This window comes from Hypanus sabinus, chromosome 10 (genome assembly GCF_030144855.1).
Source record: "Hypanus sabinus isolate sHypSab1 chromosome 10, sHypSab1.hap1, whole genome shotgun sequence".
NCBI lineage: Eukaryota > Metazoa > Chordata > Chondrichthyes > Myliobatiformes > Dasyatidae > Hypanus > Hypanus sabinus.
In genome coordinates, this window is record NC_082715.1 from 29,857,836 (window position 1) to 29,881,427 (window position 23,592).

Below are 23,592 nucleotides of genomic sequence, written 5' to 3' on the forward strand. Positions count from 1 at the left end.
TTTCATTTTCCAGTAATCCACCGAACCATTTGACAACAGTGTTTGATCACTCACTCGTATTGATTGATTTCAAACCTGTTTTGTACCATCCTCCACAATTCCCAATCAGTTAGCGACCAGTGCAATATTACATTTTGGTTTCCTCATTCAAATTATTGATCTATACGTACCATAATCGCCTGATTTGTGAGAATTGATCAGTACAACACCCCACTAACTCACAGCTGCGTCTCTGAGAAGCCCCCAGTTATCCTCTTTTCTGATTCCTGACCTGCCAATCGATTTACTTAGTGAGATGCTGCATGGAGTAGGCCCTTCTGCCCCTTCGAGCTATACCACCCCTCACCCACCCCCCAGCAATCCCCTGTTTTAATCCTGGCCTAATCATGGGACAATTTACAATTAACCTATTAACTGGTAAGTCTTTGAACTGTGGGAGGAAACCGGAGTGGCTGGGGAAAACTGACAAGTTCACAGGAGAACCCTACGGGCAGCGGCCAGAATCGAGACCAGCTAGCCTGTACTGTGAAGCGTTGTGCTATCCACTACGATACCACACCTCCCTATTTCGCACCTGCTGGTTCCCAGTTCCACATGGAAACTGATCGTTACGCGGATGCCCGATCGGCATAGGGTGCAGCAGCCCAGAACTCCTGACCTCAGGCAATCCCGCAGCATCCGCCTCCGGGCAGCCGGTTAACAGGCTTTGACAATGTTATTTCCCAGTCTCAAGTGCTTTAGCTTTACACGTCAACCTCAAGTTGGTTTTTATCAAAGACTTTCCGATCACCCATTGAGAATTGCATCTGGTGACTCTTCCTTATCTGTTCTACCAGTTGTATCCTCAAAAAAAAATCAAAGTACTTTGGTCAACATCTCCCTTTCATAAATCTGCAATAATTTAGCATAATCCTGTTGAAACTTGAGTGTCCCCATTATCACATCCTTTATTTATAGATTCTAGGATTTTCTGTGCTGTTTTTTCGTCACAATGACAATATTCTACGGAATATTGAGAAGTGATAATGATTACAGCTACATTCTTTAGTTTCAGTTGAATACTCTGGGATGCTAGTTTTCTGGCTATGGGTGTTTATTTGTTTTCTGTTCCATTTGATTTTACCTGTTCTACTTTTTCAACTATACTAATGTGCTTTAGGGTCATTACACTCCTCATTCTCCAGCATTTCTGGGAAGTTATCTGTGTCCTCGGAAGGCAGAACCAAAGTATTTGTGTGATTGGTCTTCCATTGCTTTGATTTTCTTATTTCACTTCAAGTTTGTCATCTGGCTGTGCATGTATACAACCAAATGAAACGATGTCCCCTGGATCAGGGTGCACCCACACTTAACACACACAGCACGTAAAACAACATACCACCACAAATAAATTAATACGATATAATTTGACGTGCATGTCAAGTGCACAGCATAGGTAAATAGCAAAAAGTAAATGGCTTGCTGTCCTAGTGACGAGACCTACTGGTGGTAGGTTATTCGTTAATTCCTCAGCCTGGGGATGAAAGCTGTTACCCGGTTTGGTGGCCCTAAATCTGATGCTCCTGTTCTTTCTTCTTGACTGTAGTGGGTCAAAGAGATTGTGAAATGAGTAGTAGGGATCCTGAAAAATGCTTCAGACCCTTCATATATAATTTCTGATACAACTGTTTTGTGTGCAGGTAGAAGCTTTTACAATCTGTTTTACGTCTGTTTGGAGTTGACTCTGATATTTACTTTTTGCTCTTTAATCAATCTCTTGATCCATTTTATTGATCAATTCTGACATGCTGCAAACCTTGGGTTTCAGTTTCCTGGCAATGATGCATCTTTGGATCCATATAAAATAGCTGGAGTTTCTTTTGCTTATTTGGGACAATATGTTGCTTAAATAGGACAGTAAACAGTTGCCGAGCAGTTTCTAACTAATGTCAATCGTGTGCACTTTTACAGCAGTTAGACAGTACATCGTGCTTGGAGCGAACAGTATTTAAATAGTGTGTGAAAAAGCAGTGGTTTTGGTCACTGATTGTTGGTGAGAAATAAGCACTAAGGCAATTCAGAACTGCCTTGCTCACTGCAGTTGCAAGCATTCAGGCTCAGAAATGCCAGAAACGGCTGGGAGTAAAAATGAAATGACCACACTACTTCAAGTTAGAAACTACAAAGAATCGACAATCATCTTGAATGTTAACTTTCAACTCTCCACCAGACATTCAACTCTCATCTGTGGCTCCAGGTGGCTGTTTGTGTGCAGCGTCAGCCACACACCTGCTTTGACAGGTGAGCTAAACCAGGTGAGGGTAGCCAGCAGGTATCATACTGAGATAGGGAAATGCTGGTCCTAGCATGCAAAATCAGCTCCGCTGGACTGGGTAGATAAGATCTACAGTGAGATCGAATGACCCGGAAAGTGGTTCTGTAATGCTCTGTGGAGAGCAAAGGGCGTGGCGGGCCGCAGAAGAAGTCATGGTCATGCACTGCAACCAGGGAAGACCCCAGCTGTGACCTGTATTCGTACCACTGGACCCAGACTCTGAGGTTCAGAGAGTGGAACTGCCCCAGATTAAATGGCTTTTCTACTTTATAAACTCTCCTGCACAGGTTTCCTGTCATCGCTGAATATGACAGACAATTTGCTGTAGTATATTGGTAGTGTTTTAATTTGTTCTGCATTTCATTTAAATACAGGATCCCCCCGCTATCCGAAGGTAGAGTGTTCCGATGGAACAGTTTGTAAGCCGAAATGCCGTAAAGTGAAGAAGCAGTTACCATTTATTTATATGGGGAAAAATTTGTGAGCATTCGCAGACCCAAGAAATAACCTGGAAAATCATGTCAAATAACACATAAAACCTAAAATAACAGTAACATATAGTAAAAGCAGGAATGATCTGATAAATACACAGCCTATATAAAGTAGAAATACTTTTCAGCAATCATTGCAGCACTGTCCACCGTCGCGAAAATCTCACGGCTCGCGGCAGAGACGCTGAGCGCAAGCGGACTTGGTAGAAACTCTCTCTCTAGTAACTTTTAAGCTATGAAGCTGCCAAAGCATACCAAATAACACAAAAATATACAGCCTATGTAGAGTAGAAATAATGTATGTACAGTGCAGTTTCACTTACTGGAATCGGGAAGACAGCGAGCACACTGATGGTGGTGTGTTAGGCTGAGTTGTCCGAGGTTGGGCTGCTGGGACACTGGGGTGTCATCTCATCATCGTCTGTTTCCATCGGGGCAGACAGGTCACCTTCTATGTCTGCCTGCCTCGATGTCAAAGGTCGAGGTTCGGCGTCTGCTGTGGGTGATGTGGAAGGCTTAAAGAACGACAATATGCTTGACCGCTTATCCTTGCGCATTTTTCTATCGTACAGTTCTTTATAAGCACTCAAACCATCCTGCAAATATGCCCTAGACCTGCGTACCATTTCAAAATTAAAGTAATTCTTTTCTGCAATCATTGCAGCGTTGTCAGCCGCAGCGAAAATCTCACGCAATTGCCTCAAGGTCAGTTCCTGGGTGACTTCACTTTCGGGCCATTCACTGCTGCGTTCGGTTTCGATTGTTATCCTTTCCTCTTGCTATTGCATCAGCTCTTCATCTATCAGTTCTTGGTCATGGGATGCCAAAACCTCTTCAACATCATCTTCATCAACCCAGCCTCCTTAGCCAAACTCACTTTGTCCTTACTTCATTTACCACGATCGAAACGTGTAATTATGTCTAGTTTTACGCTAAGTGTAACACCCTTAGGAGCTCTTGTAGGTTTCTCTGATACTTTAGAACTCATCTTGCTAACGAATGCACAAAATAAATCAACATAAAGCACAGATGCTCCCGGGACGTGGTGGTGCACGGCGACCTGCGTACCCGGGGGTGGACGCTTGGAGCCCTCGTGGCCCAGGCCTGTCATGGCAGCGTGGCCGCTATCCAGCTGTCCTGTGATCACCCCGACACACAGGCCTACCTGCAGCAGCTCGACAGCATGGCCACCGTGGTCCTGGAGGCCCCTGATGAGGAGACTCTCACCAGCCTCTCCCAAATGCTGACCGAGGCTGCAGTTGTTCATAAACTGTGGATTGAACAGCCGGAGAACACTGCCACTTGTCTGGCCCTGAAACCCTACCCAAAGGAACAGGTCCAGAAGCTGCTAAAGAAACTAAAGCTGCTGAAATGACCATGGAGGAGAGATCATTATACTCTGTCTCATCATAGCTCCCTTGGTGCCTTGTGAAACTGACTGTACTTCTGATAATAAGCATCACTTCAGGAACTTGGGTTTTCCAAGTAGATCAAGGGAGAATCATTTTCTTGCAGGCGTTCATAGTAAATATTCTGAAGAACAATAGAATGAATGAAAGACCGCACACAAAGACAAACAACCAATATAAGAATGTAGAAACGAATAAACCAAATAATGATGAATAAACAAGTTTTAAACATTGAGAAAAAAAAAGGGACGTGTTTAAGCAATGGCAGCTAGGATGCAGTTCTGGGGGAGTTGCTTGGCTGCTCCTTGGGGTGCACGCTGTCTTTTTTTGTAACAGTGAAAACACCTTCTGTTAGCGAAAATGGGTCTTTTGTAACAGTGAGGTGTCGTAAAGTGAACGTTCAAAAAAATGGACACCTGTCTGTAATTTGTTGCTCAGTTCAAAGGTAGTTTGTCTTTTTTTGTATACCTTTTTAACTATTTCCATGACACCTCGGCTAATTGGGGCAGCTGCCAAACGTACTGTCCTGATGTGCCCCAGTTAACTGCAATCCAGTGTGTCTGCAAAGGGAAACGTCAGCAGTGCTGGCTGATCCCTGTGAACAACAAAGAAATTCTTTTGAAGAATGAAGCTGCGTGTGGTATGTTAGTGGAATTCCAATCTTCAAGAAACCACATAGATAATTTAAAGATGCTTCTATTCACTCAATAGAGTAACAAACAAGTGTTAGCAAACTAAGTATTTTCTCATTTGGAATTCTTTAACTGGAGAATGAATATCCTCCCTATCTGATGGATGCTGGATGCTTGAGGGCATACAATTTAAATGCCCTCAAACTATTTTAATCTATATTTCTGTTTTTATACCATTTTTAATCTATTGAATACACATATACTATAATTGATTTATTTGTAATTATTTTATTTTTTCTTCTATATTATGTATTGTATTGAACTGCTGCCGCTAAGTTAACAAACATCACGACATGTACCGGTGATAGTAAACCTGATTCAGATTCTACTGCAACATATTTTAAAAAATATCATTGCAAGATGACAAAATTTTCATTTCCTCGCTCACTTAGAGGTTTTTTTTTACAATTTATTTTAATCAGAAAAGGCTACTGCATGTTCTGTATCTGTTCTGTGCTGCTGCAGATTTGTTTCTTGGCAGCTCATGTAAATGTTTGTATTTTAGCCTTGAATATAAAGGTGGTTTGCATTGTATGAGGTAGCAGTTTCATTGCATAATGAGGTTAAACAGACTGCCTTGCCTGTCTGTACCTCCATTCCCAGCTTCCAATATAAATTTATTTTAAATGAAAGGGCTGGTTAATATTGGTGGCTTTGGTTCTTTTTGAAGTACTGTTCCTGCCATGTGTTGCACAAAAATTCTAGGGTACTTCCTACTACCTAATCCATTGTCCCTTAATTTCATGATCTTGTATTCTTTTTGCGAGTTGTGCATGATTTTATCAAGTTTTATTGATCGGTCTTTGGAACAGCTGGTTTTCAGCAATGAACTTTGATTGTATAAGGATTCCCTGGCATTTTGTTGTGGAATCCACCTCTGTCGTCCTCCATCAGCCATAGCTTGCATAGGATTGCAATCAACATTCATTTCAATGAGGTTTCACAAATTGGACATAAGGCAAAGCCATTTTCAGTGTTTTGTATTTATTAAATTTATCTAAACCAAGAATAGTTTTTGTGACAAGACTTTCAGATACTTGTAAAGCTGTGGCAGCCATTATCAGCAGGTGAGTTTCTGCCCATAGCCTTCAGGGCTGTCAGCTCATCTTGGCCATGGGATCTTGGTGCAAAACAGCTGGAGAAACTTGCTGGTCAAACAACATTGACAATTTGAATTGTCGAAGTTTTGGCACCTGATGAATGGTTGTTATTTAAAGTTGGTGATTTCCCTTCTCTTTGGTCTCTTCCCTCCTCCCCCCCCCCCCACAGATGCTGCTCGACCGGGTTCTGAGTTTTTCCAGCAGTTTCTTTCTGGATCTGCTTAGACTTTGCTGCTGCTTCTGGACATTTGACTCTAGGTTAGAAGATGCGGGACTTTTTACCAGGAGTGTACAGGCACGAGGAGCATGCAGGGAATAAACTGAGCAAGTTGGCCCATTATTAACATAGCCATCATGGTAAATTGACAATATATGTAAATACTATAGGGATATGGAGTGGTGGAAAACTGTACTGGGTGACCTCGTTCATATCAATATTAATATTCATGGTTAAATTGCTCTCAGAAAACCTCCCTGTGATCACTTCGCCAGGCTAAAATATTGGAGGAACCAATGGCTTCTGGGGAGATGGTACTTCCTACTTTCTGAGGAGGCTGAGGAAAGCTGGACTATGCATGTCTTTACTCACGTCATTCTACAGATGTGTAGTAGAGAACATCCTAACAAGCTGTATCACTGCTTGGTACGGAAGCTGCATTGTGATGGGCAGGAAGGTTTTATAATAGTTGGTCTAACCAGGGGTGTCAAACTCATTTTAGGTCTCGGGCCGGATTGAGAAAAATGTGACTTCATGCGGGCCGGATCAATTGTGCACGCACGAATACACGCGCGTGCTCCCACAGCTTTCGTTGCCTTCATTTTTTCAACCTGCTCTCATGTGTCTCAGTCTCTGCTATATCTAAAATTGTTTCACTTTACGAATTTTGTTTTTTATGAAGCAGATTGCCTAGCAAGCATTCTTTTTATGATTGGTATTAACACAGACGTAGATTACAAGAAAGTAGGCAACGAGAAAGAAACGATGCTATTTTGGCTAAGATTGTTTTGGGAACCATACCTTTTCCATTAATAAACCGTTTGAAATCAAGCATTAGCAAACACAAATGTAGACCTAACACGGGTGTCAAACTCAAATATACAATGGGCTAAAATTAAAAAATCAGTACAAGTCGAGGGCCGGATTGGTTCAGCGTTTATTGCAAAACTTATTGAAATGAATTTATTACACATGTTAACCTGGAACTAACAAAGCTTAGGTTATTGCCTACAAAAACAACATTGAACGTTAAATAAATAAAAAATCTGTTGCATTTATTTCTTATGGCTTTATCTGCTGCTTTTCCGGAGTAGTTTCTAATGAAAACATTTTTCCACAGGCCAACACTCTGATTCACACTAGTCTAAGCCAGATACTTGGCATCTCATCTTGGATGCAAGTTCATCAATGTTTGGAGTCAGGCTCTGAGCTGAGGAAATCCTCAGAATTGAGTGAAGGTGTTCATCAGAAAGACGACTCCTGTGTGATGTTTTGTGTGATGTGATGAAGATGTTCTCTTCATCAAAGAGAACAGTTGTTCACACAGATATGTGCTGCCAAACATAGAGAGCATTTGAGCAGCTTGGGTACGCAGCTGGGGCATTGTGTCGGGAATGAAATGTAGAAACTGCAGCGCCCACCGAGTCATACTTTGCCTTGAGAGTGTCACTACATTGGAGTTTAATCAGCTCCATTTGTATGTTGGTTGGTGCGCGTTCCACGTCAGCTGCAAATGGATTACTGAGCAGTTCAAACCTGCTTTTTTAGGCTTCAAAGTCGGCAAATCGCCGTGTGAAGTCGGCACCATCTATGCTAAGTTTTTCAGCAAACCTTGCACGTGGGAACACTGCGGTAGAAACCTGCTCTTTCATAGTTTGGCAACACGGAAAATGGCTCAAGTTTTCTTGCTGCATTTGCGTCTCCCACAGGCACAGCTTGGTTTTAAAAGCCCTCACTGCAGCATACATGTCTGTGATCACATGACCCCGCCCCTGAAGCTGCAGGTTGAACGCATTGAGATGGCTCGTGATGTCACACAGAAACACCATTTCACAAAGCAACTTTTTATCCCGGAGCTCTGTTGTGTCTTTCCCTTTGCTTTCCATGAACTGACAGATCTCCTCACGCAACTCGAAACATCTTTTCAGCACTTTTCCTTGGCTTAACCATTGCACCTCTGTGTGATAGGGCAAATCATTATATTCTGAACCCAACTCCTCCAGAAACGACTTGAACTCCTGGTGATTTAAATCTTTGGCTCTTATGAAGTTAACTGCTCGCGTTATGGTGCTCATTATATGTTCCATTTTCAAGGCTTTGCCTCACAACGATTCCTGGTGTATGATGCAGTGATAAGCTGTCAGCTCACCTGTGCCGTTTTCCTCCCGCATCTTGTCCCGGATCCTGCCCACCAATCCACTCTTTTGACCGCACATCGCGGGCTTCTGTTTCTTGTCCAGGTGCTTGTATTTGTTGTGGTGTTTCATTTCATAGTGTCGTCTTACGTTATATTCTTTAATTACAGCTACACCGTCTCCACACACAAGACAAACAGGTTTGCCCTTTATATCTGCAAACATATACTCTGCCTTGAAAACCCCTGTTTTCAAAGTCCACCTTTCGTTCAGCCATTTTTGGGGTGAGGGATAGCTGAAAGTTGACCACACGTGACTAGCGCCATAAGGATGCTGATGAGAGAGTAAGGCAAGCGTGAGCAATGCACTGGCAGTGCATTATGGGATTTGTAGTATTAGTGATGCATGCAATATACCGGCAGACCAGCTCTAATAGAGAAAAAAATTATTATTAATGATATTCAGGAAATAAACCAGGGAAACCGAATAACCACTAAAAACCCTGAAAACCTGGTACCTGAATAAACTCAGCATTAGCCATATCATATGCCATAGGCGCTTCGATTACTGGGGCCAGCTTTAATAGTAATTAGATATTATCTCGCGGGCCAAAGATAATTCCACAGCGGGCCGGATTTGGCCCACGGGCCTTGAGTTTGACATATGTGATCTAAACCGTCCAATGAATCACCAGTATTCGCCTACCCACCAAGGCCGTGCACAGTCAGTTCTGGTTAATTGGGGCACATCGCAATCAGTACATTTTGGCCCAATTATGTAGCTGCCCCAATTAGCTGAAGTTTCATGGAAGTAGTTAAAAAGGTATTTAGAAAGAAAAAAGCTGAGCGACCATTTAACCAAGTAACAAATGATGTATTTAAATGGAATGCAGAACAAATTAGAACAGTACAAATACCATTACAGAGCTATAAAAGTGTGCATTGATTTCTAATAGTTATCAGTGGAGGAATTCATCCAGTGTTCTGTACTGTTTTCTTTCGACTGTATGTCCTCTCCATGGAATGTGTGGTTTTTCTGGGGGTCCTTTGCTTTCCTCCTACGGCATCGGAACCGGAGTAGCAACTATTTCATTCTCATTTGCACCTGTGCACTGCAGATAACACTAAACAATCTTGAATGTTGGTAGTTACTGCATTCAACCTCAACAGATGTGATAGTGGTTTTGACTCATTTAGAAATCTGATTCTGTTTTTAAAATGAGCTGCAGGAATTATATACCACTTTTCCATTGCACAGCATTGTTACTTACGGAATGCATGTAGATTTCTATATATAATTCTTTTATTTCTGACTTTAGTGAGATGTAGCCTTTAACGTTTAGGTTATCTTCAAAGAATTGGTAATGTTTGCACAATGTTGTTACCTGAAGCTGGACCTTGGTCATGGTGCTTTTAAAAAAATGTCTTATTGCTGTCTGATTCAGTTGCTTTGATCAACCAAATCCCAGTGTTTACATAATTAAATTCAGTTCCTTATCTCTGCAACAGATTTTCCCTCTGGGAACTGAATTTAGATGAGCCAGCTAGTACCTTTAACTCATTTATACTGCAGTCTGCTTTAAATTGGCAGAGGAAAAAACTTACAATGCACATAAGTTATTTTTTTACCCTTCCAGTTTTTATGAATTTATACAGTCATCCTGAGAATTCAGTCTGTGACAATTTTTCTTAGCCACAGTAGGTATGGAGCCATTTTCTTTTTGTTCAATGCTAGGTGCCAAGACTTGATCTTAGTCTTTCTATTAAAAAGTGTCATAACATCATAATTAAAGTTTTTTTAAATTTGGAGTGACCAGAAGAGGCGCATTGAGCCAGGTGAAATTCCATACCAGATGGACCTTGCTGTGCACTACTGCATGGCATTTCGGGCCATCTGACTGAATGACTCAGGGTGAGATGTGATTAAGCAACCCAGGCACAGCCTGCCTCACAGCTGATTCACATTATAAAACTTTTAATTTGATAACTTCAGTAGTATTCCTTGCAATAGCAAGCAAATGCAAGGTACTGCAGATTTAAAAGAAATGGTGAAGCCTTACAATTTTTTGGAGAGGATTTTTTTTTTATTGTTCCAAAATAAAGCTAGAGAATTTCAAGTTTTGTTGCTTTATGGTACAAGTTTGAAGCAGGCTGATAATTTTTTTTTCTTTTGGCTCGAGCAGTTGTACATTTGCTCTAGGAATGCCTTGAGAATTTGAAAGTATCACTTTTATCAGTTCTGACAGTTCATTGGGATGTATAAAATCTGCCTGTCTTGTACGAGGAATTCTACTGTGCCATTAAGGTCACATGCTAAGTACTGTAGCTTGTAGCCACAATAGAAATCTGATTATCAACCAAAGAAATGGTGCAGGGAAAATCCCAATAATTACAAAAAGAAAACCTTTTCTAACTCATTTATGTTTGAAAGTCATTGACACAGTCACAGTCTATCCATTGAAAGGAAATTATTTAGTGAACAACTACACCCTGTGCTAGTGCATTAGTTGGAATATCTCAGCCATAACAATCGAGCAAAATGTCAGCTTTTCCTGGTTAATATTTAACCAAGAATTTCGGTGCAATTTGGAGTATTCTCGAGTTTAAAGGAAATAAAACACTTGTGTGACCTTTGGGTTCTGTCGGCTGTGTAAGTCCAGGGAAGACTGTGTCTGGCCCCACTAAGTGTAAGAGGTTGAGGTACAAAACCTCCTGTTTATGTGGACGCTGCGTGACGTGTTACCCCGTTACAAATCAGACAGTCCACCATATGCAATTAAACAATTTAGCTTTATAATTCTTAATTTGACAAGAGGGTTAGTAGAGAAATAGAAAAGGGCCCATTTTAATGAATCAGTGCATGTTAGAGCTCACAGTTTCCTGTCTGTTAGTCCTCTATTGATTTCCCCCGGGTGTCGTTGACTCACAGCCCCACTCCAAGTCCACTACTTTCTGGCATCTTCTCCCTTCATCTTCTGCTGAATAAGAGACCCAGATCACCTCTGTCTCAGGCACACAACAAGAAAAAAAAACACTCCCTTCATTAGACGGCACACGTTCCAAAACCCCCGTTATCTCCAGCCATAACGAAACACTGCTGCTGCAGGAAAACCGTTACATTAGCCGTGAAACCTTTCCCAGAGTGTTACACTCATTAGTTTAAAAATAATGTTTAAAATTAATTTCTTTGAATTAGATTTGTATTACTGAATTTCTTCTTTGTGAATAGTATGCTGCTTGGGGCTGATGCATGCAACTGCCAGTGGGATTAGCTAGAGATGTTAATCTAGAAATATGTACTGTACAAGTGTGACATTATCTTGGAGGGACAATATAGACTGTGCCATGAGTATGTTTGTTTAAGAATTATAAGTATATTAGCCATCGCATAACTTTGTTTACTGGTGCAGTACTGATAATGTATTCTTTAGTCAATGTTAACTCTTTAAACATTCTGCTTTTGAAGTAAGAGGAAGTACTTTAATTTTGACTGTATATTTATTTTCTCTTTCAGTGGAGGTTACTGTAGAATATGATTATGATGCTGCACAAGAGGATGAGCTGACCCTGAGAGTTGGTGATGTCATTAAGAATGTTAGAAAACTTGAAGAAGAAGGATGGTGCGAAGGAGAGTTAAATGGGAAGAGGGGATTGTTTCCTGATAACTTTGTCAAAGTGAGTAACAATAAAACATTTTGCTAAATCACAGGTTTTGCTTTTCTCCCCGTTGGAGTGTTAAGACGGGTTTCACATTTACACCTTTGCTTCAAACCTCAGCCCTGCTTCTATTAATTTTCTTTTCCATCGCCTTTTTCCACTCTCTTCTCTCTCCTTGCCACTGACCTCACTTCCAACACACTTGGGATTTCATGTGACTGGTCTATACAATGTGCATGTTTGCTCATATCCTTGTGTAAGAGATAGATGACAACTGAGTTGATTGAATTTGCCCAGCTGATTCTAGAGTCTATTGAGGATATTTCACTGAATTGAATATTCTTTAGTGTAGCTCATGTTATCTAATTTCATTAGCAGAGCATAGAATTTTAACTCCATGTGAGAACGCTGTTAGGAGTACTTGGAGGGGCCCTAACAAGATCTTTCTCCACTGAAAGCTCGCTGCAGATACCCTGGATACTTTAGCCTGTTGAATACGTCTTTTGCATCCAAACTAGTTGAGTGTTGGGTGACTATGCTAGAAAGTCCTGACCTATTATTATCCAGACTTAAGATCAGAAAGTGTTTGTTGTGTTTCGATTTATTCTTTTGCCAATTGCTAGCATTCTTTGATGAGAGCTCGGGACTGTGCCAATGCTGAAAATGTTGTCAGTGAATCTTGATAAGCTGTCCTGTTGATAAACAGTCAAATAATATCATAGTATTCCACAATTTAATCACGTCTTCATGGTCTGTCATTGATTATATTGGTCTTTCATTGACTAATCGAGTATGGACTTGTAGAATACGTCAGCAAGAAAATGAATCTCAGGATTGTAGAAGGTGACGTATATGTTCTTTGATAATAGATATATTTTGGACCTTTGAACATTCCCAAAATCTCCTCCACTCCTGTCAGTGATCTTGTGTACAGCCTGGCATCGCTTCATGGATATACAAGCCACACCGCGTAGCAATCCCCCGATTTAACATTAGCAATCGTGCGACAATGTACAATGGCGAGTTAACCTACCAACTGGTACGTCTTTGGACTGTGGGAGGAAACTGGAGCACCCGGAGGAAACCCATGCAGTCACAGGGACAATGTACAAACTCCTTGTAGTCAGCAGCGGGAAATAAACCCAGGTTGCTGCTACTCTGAAGTGTTGTGCTGATCACTAGGCCACGGTGCTGTCCCATGTCGTATTTTTTTAAATAATCAAATTTAGTTATTTCTCTAAGGAAATCTGATAGCCTGCGCAGTCATCAAATCAACATGTAAGTAAATGCACACTGCTCTTTGTGGGCTCAGAGTTGATAGAATGTTGCTTATTGGGTCAGATTTTGCCAGAACAGATTGGTGAATATTCTTTGCTGTTTTTTCTTAATCACTCCTGTAATAAGCGGGTGGGGGAGGTAATGTGAGGGTTGAGTGCACTGGGGTGTTTGTGGAGCTTGACCAATAGTCCAGATCAAATGGGTTTGTTTTGTAGCTTCAGAACATTAAACTAATTCAAAGGAAGACATAGGAGTCCGAAATGTGGGTTTAGCTTCAAGTTTACTTTTAGTGAAGTGTGTCACGTGGTAGAGAGATGACCTATTGCATATTTTGTGGCCATCTTCATTTAATCAAAATGATGCTTGTAGATGAAGGTGATGACACTGTTCTATAGGACACCATCAAGGAGCAGTGCCATAGGAAGGTGGCATCTTTTTATTTCCTTGTATCTTGTCTATATTAAGTGTGTGGGAGGTCAATTATGTCGGTGTTGCCTATAGTTTGTACTCACATGTATTAATTGCCAACGATGTAATCCCACTCCCTTTGTACTATTATAACCACTATGTATTTGTCTAGAAAAATTCAGGAAAAAGATTGAAAAAGAAAGGAAGGTGGCATCTGTCATTAAGGACATCCATCACCCAGAACATGCCCTTTTCACACTGTTACCACCAGGAAGGAGGTGCAGAAGGCTGAAAGCGCACACTCGGCGATTCTGGAAGAGCTTCTTCCCCTCTGTCATCTGATTTCTAAATGGACGTTGAACCCATGTTCCTCACTACTTTTATTTCTGTTATTTTTGCACTTTTATTTTTAACTTTTTAATAGATATTTATGCACTTAATGCAGCTCGGGTTTTTTCCTCTATAGTTACTATCTTGTTCTGCTGCCGTGAAGTTACAAGTTTCATGACGTATGCCAGTGATATTAATTCTGATACTGAATACAAAACAATTTAGTGTTGAAGGGCTCTAGCACCATTAGAAATGAATGTATCCCAGCTGTTAAAGGAAACTGAGTGTTATTTGCTAACTTTTATTGTTTGCATGATTTGTTTGCTTCTTTGCACATTGGGTGGTTGACGTTCTTGTTTTCAGTTGGTTCTATTGTGTTTCTTTGTTTTGTGGCTGCTTGTAATGAGACAGACCTCAAGGTTGTACATGGATATTTTGATAATAAATGTACTTTGAACTTTGAATCAGGAAGAGAATGTGGAGGCTTTAAGATTTTTCTTTCTTTCCTGGAGGTTGCTGGAGTATTGGGAGGACAGAAAATCAGATTGTTTGATAAAGGAGGAACAGATAAACCAAATCAACTGTATGCCAGTTTGTTTAACTTCAATGGTGGGCAAATTATTTCTGAGGATTCAAAGTAATGGTTATCAGTATTCATAAAAATACATTTGAAAAGGGGAATCGACAGAGTATTGCGATTGACTGGGAAGTTAACACAGCAGATCTGTGACAGTGCTGTTTTTAGTGCAGTGTACATAGATTTTAGTGAGGGTTTTTGACAAGCTGCCATCTAGCAGGCTGGCCAAAAAAGTAAAGCCTAATTGGCTCAGTGATGGGAAATGAAAGGCTGTGGTTGTTTTTCTTTTGTGTGACTGGAAGACTCTCATCAGTGGTTGGTCCCTTTCTAAAATATGTACTGCTGATTTTTGACTTGCATGATATATTTACCAGTGAAGCTTGTACGTTGGCTTCATTATCGGCAATGAAAAAGAAAGCAGTGCAATGAAGGAAGAAGTGTGGCAAATAAGAGTTTAATCCAGGGAATTATGTGGCAATATGTTAGGGGAGCTGTGGACAAGGTATGGGAAAATGCAGTTTTTGGGAGGATATTAAGAAATGTGGGGGTGGAGGGGGATCTTGCTGTATATGTTCACAGTTCCTTGAATGTGGCAGGTCAAGGTCATTACTGTGGCTGAAAGACCCTCTGGGATTGCTTTTTAGTCACAACATCAAATTCGAGACAAGACATTTTGGCTTTTTTTTACATAGCGCAGATTGAGTACTATTATTGGAAAGATCTAATAGCACTGGAGCTGTGCTGAGGTTTCTAAGTATGTATGCTTCTGGGAGGGTAAACTGTTTTGAAGGAAATAGATTAAAGTAAGGAGAATCCTTTTCCTTTTGGGTAGGGGTCTAAAACTTAGCAAGGATGTTGTGTGATAGATTGAGGGTCAATGACAGAGATTAAAAATAACGTGGAAAGATGAGAGGGAAGGAAAAATCTTTTCACACAGAAAGTAATAGGATTTTGGAACAATGCCTAATAGAGGCAGAAATCCCATTTTTTTTAATGTGGAAATGCCTTGAGGCAATGCAGCCTAATCTGCCAATATTTGAAAAATACTTTGGTTTGTTATTCTTGGATCCAGTGGGACCTCATTGATGATAGATGTTAGTTTTCTCTACTTACTGGCTCCTTTACATCCAGCAGGTCAATGCTGTACCTGGATCATTCATTCTTCAACACTCAATTGTTAATACTTTAATTTTATTCAGATTGGATTGTTTCATTAGTACACCTTTTGGTGTACAGTCTGATCACTGTTCTCGTTTGGTTTGACATCAAATTTAGTTACGACCAATAGACAATAGGTGCAGAAGTAGACCATTCGGCCCTTCAAGCCTGCACCGCCATTTTGAGATCATGGCTGATCATCTACTATCAATACCTCGTTCCTGCCTTGTCCCCATATCCCTTGATTCCCCTATCCATAAGATACCGATCTTGCTCCTTCGTGAAAGCATCCAAAGAACTGGCCTCCACTGCCTTCCGAGGCAGTGCACTCCAGACCCCCACAACTCTCTGGGAGAAGAAGTTTTTCCTTAACTCTGTCCTAAATTACCTACCCCTTATTCTCAAACCATGCCCTCTGGTACTGGACTCTCCCAGCATCTGGAACATATTTCCTGCTTCTATCTTGTCCAATCCCTTAATAATCTTATATGTTGCAGTCAGATCCCCTCTCAATCTCCTTAATTCCAGCGTGTACAAGCCCAGTCTCTCTAACCTCTCTGCGTAAGACAGTCCGGACATCCCAGGAATTAACCTTGTGAATCTACGCTGCACTTCCTCTACAGCCAGGATGTCCTTCCTTAACCCTGGAGACCAAAACTGTACACAATACTCCAGGTGTGGTCTCACCAGGGCCCTGTACAAATGCAAGAGGATTTCCTTGCTCTTGTACTCAATTCCCTTTGTAATAAAGGCCAACATTTCATTAGCCTTCTTCACTGCCTGCTGCACTTGCTCATTCACCTTCAGTGACTGATGAACAAGGACTCCGAGATCTCTTTGTATTTCTCCCTTACCTAACTTTACACCGTTCAGATAATAATCTGCCTTCCTGTTCTTACTCCCAAAGTGGATAACCTTACATTTATTCACATTAAACGTCATAACGTCGTTAACCAGTTTAGTTAACTTTTGCTCTTCAGGCCTCACAGTTGTTTTGTGGGAATATCTTCATACTGCAGTTCCAGTTTGAGATTTGTATTTAATGGAGCATTAAATCTTGTACAGTGATTATTGAATGAATGAATATTTGAACACTAAAAGGAAACCCAATATCATTACTATTCACGAGGAAACCTGCAGATGCTGGAAATTCAAGCAACACACACAAAATTCTGGTGGAGCACAGCAGGTCAGGCAGCATCTATAGCACCCTTCATCCTGACAAAGGGTCTCGGCCCGATACATCGACAGTACTTCTCCCTACAGATGCTGCCTGGCCTGCTGTGCTCCACCAGCATTTTGTGTGTATCATTACTATTCCTTGGCTTTGAATATTGGCAAGTAAACAGTTTCAAGTTCAATTTCAGTTTATCATCATTGAACCGTAGACATCTATACCACTAAATGAACCAGCATTCCTCTGAACCAAGGTGCACAACACAGTTTAGATAACAAAGCAATGTTATCACTAGCAAATTAACGAATAATAAGGTGCATTTATGACACAAATTAGAAAGTAAACAGCATAGCGCCACTGGCGCTTCATATGCGATGAGACCTGGATGGTGGAAGGGAGTTCAGCAGTCTTAACTATCTGGGGGAAGAAGCTGTTTCCCATCCTAACAGGTTTTGTCTTAATGCTATGCTGTTTCTGACCTGACAGTGGGGGGAATGTGCAAAGAGATTGTTGGATAGATTCTTGGAGCAATCAGTTTGAAAAGATGCAGACATCATGATGTTCTTTATCGACTACAGCTCAGCATTCAATGCCATTGTCCCCTAAAAATGAATTAGTAGGCTCCAAGACCTTGGCTTTAATACCTCCTTGTGCAATTGGATCCTGAATTCCTGTTCCCGCAGATCCCAGTCAGCTTAGATTGGCAACAACATCTCCTCCATAGTCTCCTTCAACACGGGTGCACCACAGACTGTGTGCTTGGCCCTCTGCTCTAGTGGCTTTACATCTATGATAGTAGCTAAGCACAGCTCCAAAGCCATATTCAGGTTTGCTGATGAAACCACTGTTGCGGGCCGTAATGGTGATGTTGTGGTGATGAATCGGCATACATGAGTGAGACTGAATGGTGCCATAATAGCAATCTCTTGCTCAGTGTCAGCAAGACTAAGGAATGAATTGATTGTGGACTTCAGGAGAGGGAAACCAGAGGTCCATGAGCCAGTACTCATCAGAGGATCATAGATGGAGAGGGTTAGCAACTTTAAATTCCTGGATGTTGCTATTTCAGAGCACTTGTTTGGATGTAAGCGCAATTGTGAAGAAAGCACGCAGTGCCTCTACTTTCTGAGGCGTCTGGAAATTTGGCATGACCGCTAAAACTTTGATGAACCTCTCTAGATCTGTAGTGCAGAGTGAATTACTGGCTCCATCAAAGCCTGGTGTGGAAACACCACTGCCTTTGAATTGAAAATCCTACAAGAGATGGTGGATTTGTCTCAGTGCATCATGGGTAAAGTCCTATCCAATCACAGCTCATCTACATGAAACGTTGTCATAGGAAAGCAACAACCATCATCAGAGATTCCCCACCACCCAGGTGATGCTCTCTTCTCACTGCTGTCATTAGGTAGAAGGTACAAGAGCCTCAGGACTCGCACCACCCGGTTCATGAAGTTATCACCCCTCAACGCCAGGCTCTTGAATGAAAGGGGATAACTACACTCACTTGCCCCATTATGAAATATTCTTACAACCGATGTTCTCATCTTAAAGACTGTTTATCTCATTATACTATGTTCTCATTATTTGTTGTTATTTATTTATATGTACATTTCACAGTTTGTTGTCTTCTGCACTCTAGTTGATCTTTCATTGATCCTGTTATTATTCTATAGATTTGCTGAGTATGCCTAAAAGAAAATGAATCTTAGGGTTGTATATGGTGATATACATGTACTTGGATAATAAAATTTACATGTAACTTTTGAATTTTGAAATCAATTCTGTCTGTGTTATTGCAAGGTGGTGTGATTTTGTATTTAGTCTTTTTGTGCCTTGAGTGAGTTGCAGATTTTTGCTTGGTTCTGAGATGTATTTGATTAAGTGGATGCTGGATAGAATATTGTACGATACTGCCCAATGGTGCCTGCTTGGAAAATAATCGAAGAACATCATTCTCCTTAGTTTGAGCCTCTGTGAGGAAACTTTAAAAGGCTGTTGATGTTGACGTAAACCAATTTCAGATTTTTGTTGAGCCACAAGGGTTGTTTGTGTATTGGTAACCTGGAGATTTGGAACAAAATGTTGTTTAACTCCTGTTCCATAAGTGAAAGGTGGGGCTTGAATTAGTGGTTTAAAAAAACCAAAACATTTAATATTTGACAAGATTCAGTATTTGTTTTTGGTTTGTTTATATGAGAGCATTACTTTAAACTTGAATAAAATGTTAAATCCTTGGAATGTTGATGGCTGAACATTAGTGTTCTTAAATTTGGTCCCTGCCAATTTGTAAGCAGTTAACAGTAGAGCCAAAGTTTTAAAACTGAGCTAATATTAGGCCTCAGACCGTTTATTTCCTTCCATAGATGCTGTCTGACCTGAGTTCATCCAGCAATTTGTGTTTTGCTCTGGCTTTCCAGCATGTGTAGAATGTGTTGTCTAATATTTTTATTATTTCCAGCTAGATTTTCTTGCTCCTGTTGTGCATGAGCAGAGATTACCAAGCTTAATCTTTCTTCTTCCCTGACTGTGGCGAAATCCAGTCTTTTTCTTGGGAGCAATCATGATGATATTTGTTTCTTACTCTACCTAACAAACCAGGTTCTCTTCATTTTTTTGGTTTAGTAAATGTGTGCATTTTATTCTAATTCAGAGGCCTACTATATTGCTATTGAGTTTCAGTCTTGTCGAAGGTGACAGTTGCAGAAGGCCAGAGTAAGGTGACATACTCATTTGTGGTGGAGAGGTCTGTCTGCCAGAAAATGCAGTTGTCAATTCTGTGTGAACATTCTGCACAGCCATTACGCAGAATTTTACTGGTGAACCTGTTGCAGTTGTTTGAACGTTTAAAAGGTTGGCTTCAGATTTGGTAGAGACCATGGTACATTAAAAATGCCATCCTTTTCCAGCTGGTTTGGAAGTGCAACAACACCAGTTGCAAAGCAAACCTAACTGATTCAAAGGGCTCATGGGGCGAAAGGATGATTTATAAAGGGTTGCCAGTGACTTAAGAACCATAAACAATATCAAAATTTAATTTTGTCTCAATTTATTTCTGGACCGATTGGAAATGCTTAAAAGAGAATGAGACTTTATTCAAAGTTCAAAATAAAATTATTACCAATATGTATGTATTTGTGTTACTAGATACTACCTTGAGATTCATTTTCTTGTGTTTACAAGAAATAAAATAATACAATAGAAGTTATGAAAAGACAAACTGCATATAATATTGAGAACATGGGTTGTAAAGAGCTCGTGAAAGTGCATCTGTCGGTTGTAGAACCAGTGCAGAGTAGTGTTGGTTGAGGTTATCCATGCCAGTTCAAGAGCTTGATGGCAACTGGGTGATAACTGTTCTTGAGCCTGGTCTGTCTGCTTAATTATTTCTGAGAATGTGCTGGACTTTCCTGACTGTCTTTGAATTTTCTGAATTTCTGATATGTTTTGGGTATTCAGCAACTGAAGAAGACAAGCTGTTTCTCTTTGGGAACTGTAGGAAATGAGGGAGAGAAAATTAGAACACTTTCCTAGTTCGCCTTGTATTAACACCAGGGATCAAATTTTAGGAAGTTGGAGTAACAGGATGTTTGTGGAAAATAGTAATGAATTGAGTAAGAGTTGGCTGGCTTTATGAAAGGGAAATCATATTTGTCAAAGCTTTTGAATTTGTTTAGGTAGTGACTAGCCGAACAGATAATGGCAAATCTGAAATGAGGGTCCTTGTGACACCAGGGCTCCTAAAGGCAATAAAATTTTTATTGATTGGCTGCAAGGAAACACTTTTTTTTAAAAAGAGCTTGTTCTTGTTATAGAGTTAGGAGACTAACCTTTTAGGATGTTACTGGGGTCAGTGCTCTGTTTCATTGATCTTCATAAAAGGACGGAGTGTATTGAACTTTAAATCAATGCAGAGCTAAGTGATAGAGTGGGCAGCTCGAAGTATGCAAGTTGGTCAAATCAGTACACGGCAAATGAACAAGGTCACGACAGCTTGCATATCATGAGAAAAGTGTGAAGTCATGTACTATAGCTGGAAAAAGTATAAATCTGGACTATTTTGAAATGATAGATTAGAAAAGTATAGGTGTTCTGGGTGTATTGAAATGGGAATCATTGTAGGTACATCAAACACTTTAGAAGGCAGAGGGGTCTGTTGGCTTTATTTTGCAATTAGATTTGAGTACAAGAAAACAAGTATCTTATTCCATTTTTTGAAACGTTAGCGAGACCACTGGTGCAATATTGTGCAGAGTCCAGTGTCTGAGTCTTTGGGAGGAGTTACTTGCAATTAAGGGAATACGGTACAGGTTCACCAAATTCATTGCCAAGGGCAGGTTAAGTCTTGATACATGCCTAAATTAGAAGACTGAAATATGATCTTATTGAAGTGTATAAAACTCTTAGGTAGCTTGATGATTTTCCTTGAATAAGTGGCCAGAGCTATGGGCCATTGTCTTCCAGAATTTTCCATCCAGTTCAGCGGTTCCCAACATGCTATATGACATTGACCAATGCTATTAAGCAAGGGGTTCATGGACCTCAGGTTGAAAACTGCTGATTTAGATACCGGTAGCTGTTGTTTGGAATACACCACCCATGAGTGATACGGGGGATCAGTTGCACCAGTGATGAATTTTTTGGTTATAAAGGGAACTGAGGAATGTAGAGCTTGGAATTCAGAAGAATGAGGGGTGACCTCATTGAAACTTTGGAATGATGAAAGGCCATGATAGACTGGTGTCTTGGCAAGTGTTGCTACGTTATGAAATCTGTTGGGATCTTCTTTGACTCTGAAGTCAGCATAGATATCCAGATTGTTTCCTGTTTCTGGGCATAACTTTTGTTGCTCATGAGAACATGTGGGCAGAGGCACGGTATGTAAATCTATGAGGAAGACTAGTCCACACCATGTTAGATTTGCATTTTTTTTTTTGCAGCTAACTCCAGCTTCAATTTGGGACTATTAAGCACAAGTGAACATTGCAATGTACAAATAAGTTAAATGGCAGTGAGAACAGGAAGCACAGAAGCTAGGTTCCAGAAACCAAAGTGAATTGGTCAAAGAAGTGGTCAGAATCATTTGACTGCAGGACAGCATTTCCTTTTGAACGGCTATACTGATGACAACTGCTGGCCAGCAATTGATTTTTAAAAATTGTATATGAAACCTGAAGAATATTCTATGGAGAATGGGAGGATGAAGCCAAGACATAGTTTTATATTCTTTTCATGTTTTGACAGATAAATTGAATGTGATTGTGAGGACCAAAGCAGAAAAACCAAACCAAAATCCAAATATGACAGAGAGGAAGCTGTAGGTGTACAGGAAAGTAAGGCAAGGCGGAACAGGATGGTACACCGGTTCCCAAGTCCCTTCACCATAGGTGCTGACACAGATTGGCTGTGTTTGTCAGATGAGATCTTCCCTGGGACTGCAGTTCATCAAAAGGAACTGAAATGTTTGGACAACACATACAAAATGCTGGTGGAACACACCAGGCCAGGCAGCACCTATAGGAAGAAGTACAGTCGACGTTTCGGGCCGAGACCCTTCATCAGGACATCTTTTTGTGAATTACTTCTATTTATTCATTTGGTTCAGGTCTCGGGGAGAACACCGTGCATTTTGCCAGCACCTGCATATTACTGTATATGACTTGGCTGTTTCAAATCATTAATTGTCAGCTTGCCCTAGTTGGGAGCACTTTGCCCTTGAGTCAGGTGGCTATGGGTTTCAGTTCTATGTAGGATTAAAGTCCAGAAACTAGTTCTGTTTTGATTTGAGAGATTTTTATGATATGAATACATACACCTGGCATGGATCTGCAGCTTGACAATATATGTTACATTCTCATGTTTAAGCTATGATTGCTGGGCTGAAATATTGAAATTAGCTTATAGTTTGAGCATCAAATCAATAATGTACCCAAATAATGTCTGCCTAAGGGTTTCGGCCTGAAATGTCGACTGTACTTTTTTCCATAGATGATGCCCGGCCTGCTGAGTTCCTTCAGCATTTTATGTGTGTTGCTCGGATTTCCAGCACCGCCAGATACTCTGTTGTTTGTGATGTACCCGAATACTTGTGTTTTCCACTTTGTATTAGAATTGGCCAGTTCTAAAATAATGTCAATTAATGTCTGACTTTGTTTTTTCTCTTGCCTTCCTCTGTACAGATCCTGTGCAATAGATTGTGTTTTTCCAAGGTTCTTTGGATATCCAGCAACTTTTCCCATCCTTTGTTACCGCGTACAGATCTGCAATTATCAGGTCTTCACCGTCCTCTCCCAGCTAACCCTGCGACTGTTAGTATAATGTTGTGTCTTGGTCTCCACCCTGTCACAGATATTTCCTATATGTTCACCATCCCTCCCGTTTTCTGCAGCTTAACATGTTATTCTTCTGCAGATTTCCTTATTCTGATGAAATATCATTGACTTGATATGTTTACTGTTTCTCTCAGAGATGTTGGCTGACCTGTTTGTTTACTTATTACAACCGAGGAAAACCAATTGGGCAATTGGACCCAAGTCATCTGCCAAAAGCAATCTCTTCTGTTCCATTTCATTTAACTGTAGTCCTCAGTATATTCTCTGTTTAACGTGCATCAATTCTCCCCTGATTCTTTTCTGATATGGGAGGAACAT

At 40.6% G+C, this 23,592-nt stretch overlaps 2 protein-coding genes across 3 annotated transcripts in view; both read left to right on the forward strand.

The window, feature by feature from the left end:
- cd2ap (CD2-associated protein) overlaps nt 1–23,592 on the forward strand; it is a 193,887-nt gene that overhangs the window by 29,433 nt on the left and 140,862 nt on the right. For both annotated transcript variants that reach the window (XM_059981583.1, XM_059981582.1), the window contains exon 2: nt 11,872–12,032. In XM_059981583.1, the coding sequence (XP_059837566.1) occupies nt 11,872–12,032 (161 nt within the window). The remainder of the gene's footprint in view (nt 1–11,871; nt 12,033–23,592) is intronic.
- Nucleotides 2,744–4,445, forward strand: LOC132400398 (putative peptidyl-tRNA hydrolase PTRHD1). Its single transcript, XM_059981340.1, has 2 exons — nt 2,744–2,748; nt 3,835–4,445. Exons 1-2 carry the CDS (start codon nt 2,744–2,746, stop codon nt 4,178–4,180), a joined length of 351 nt encoding a protein of 116 aa, XP_059837323.1. The 3' UTR covers nt 4,181–4,445.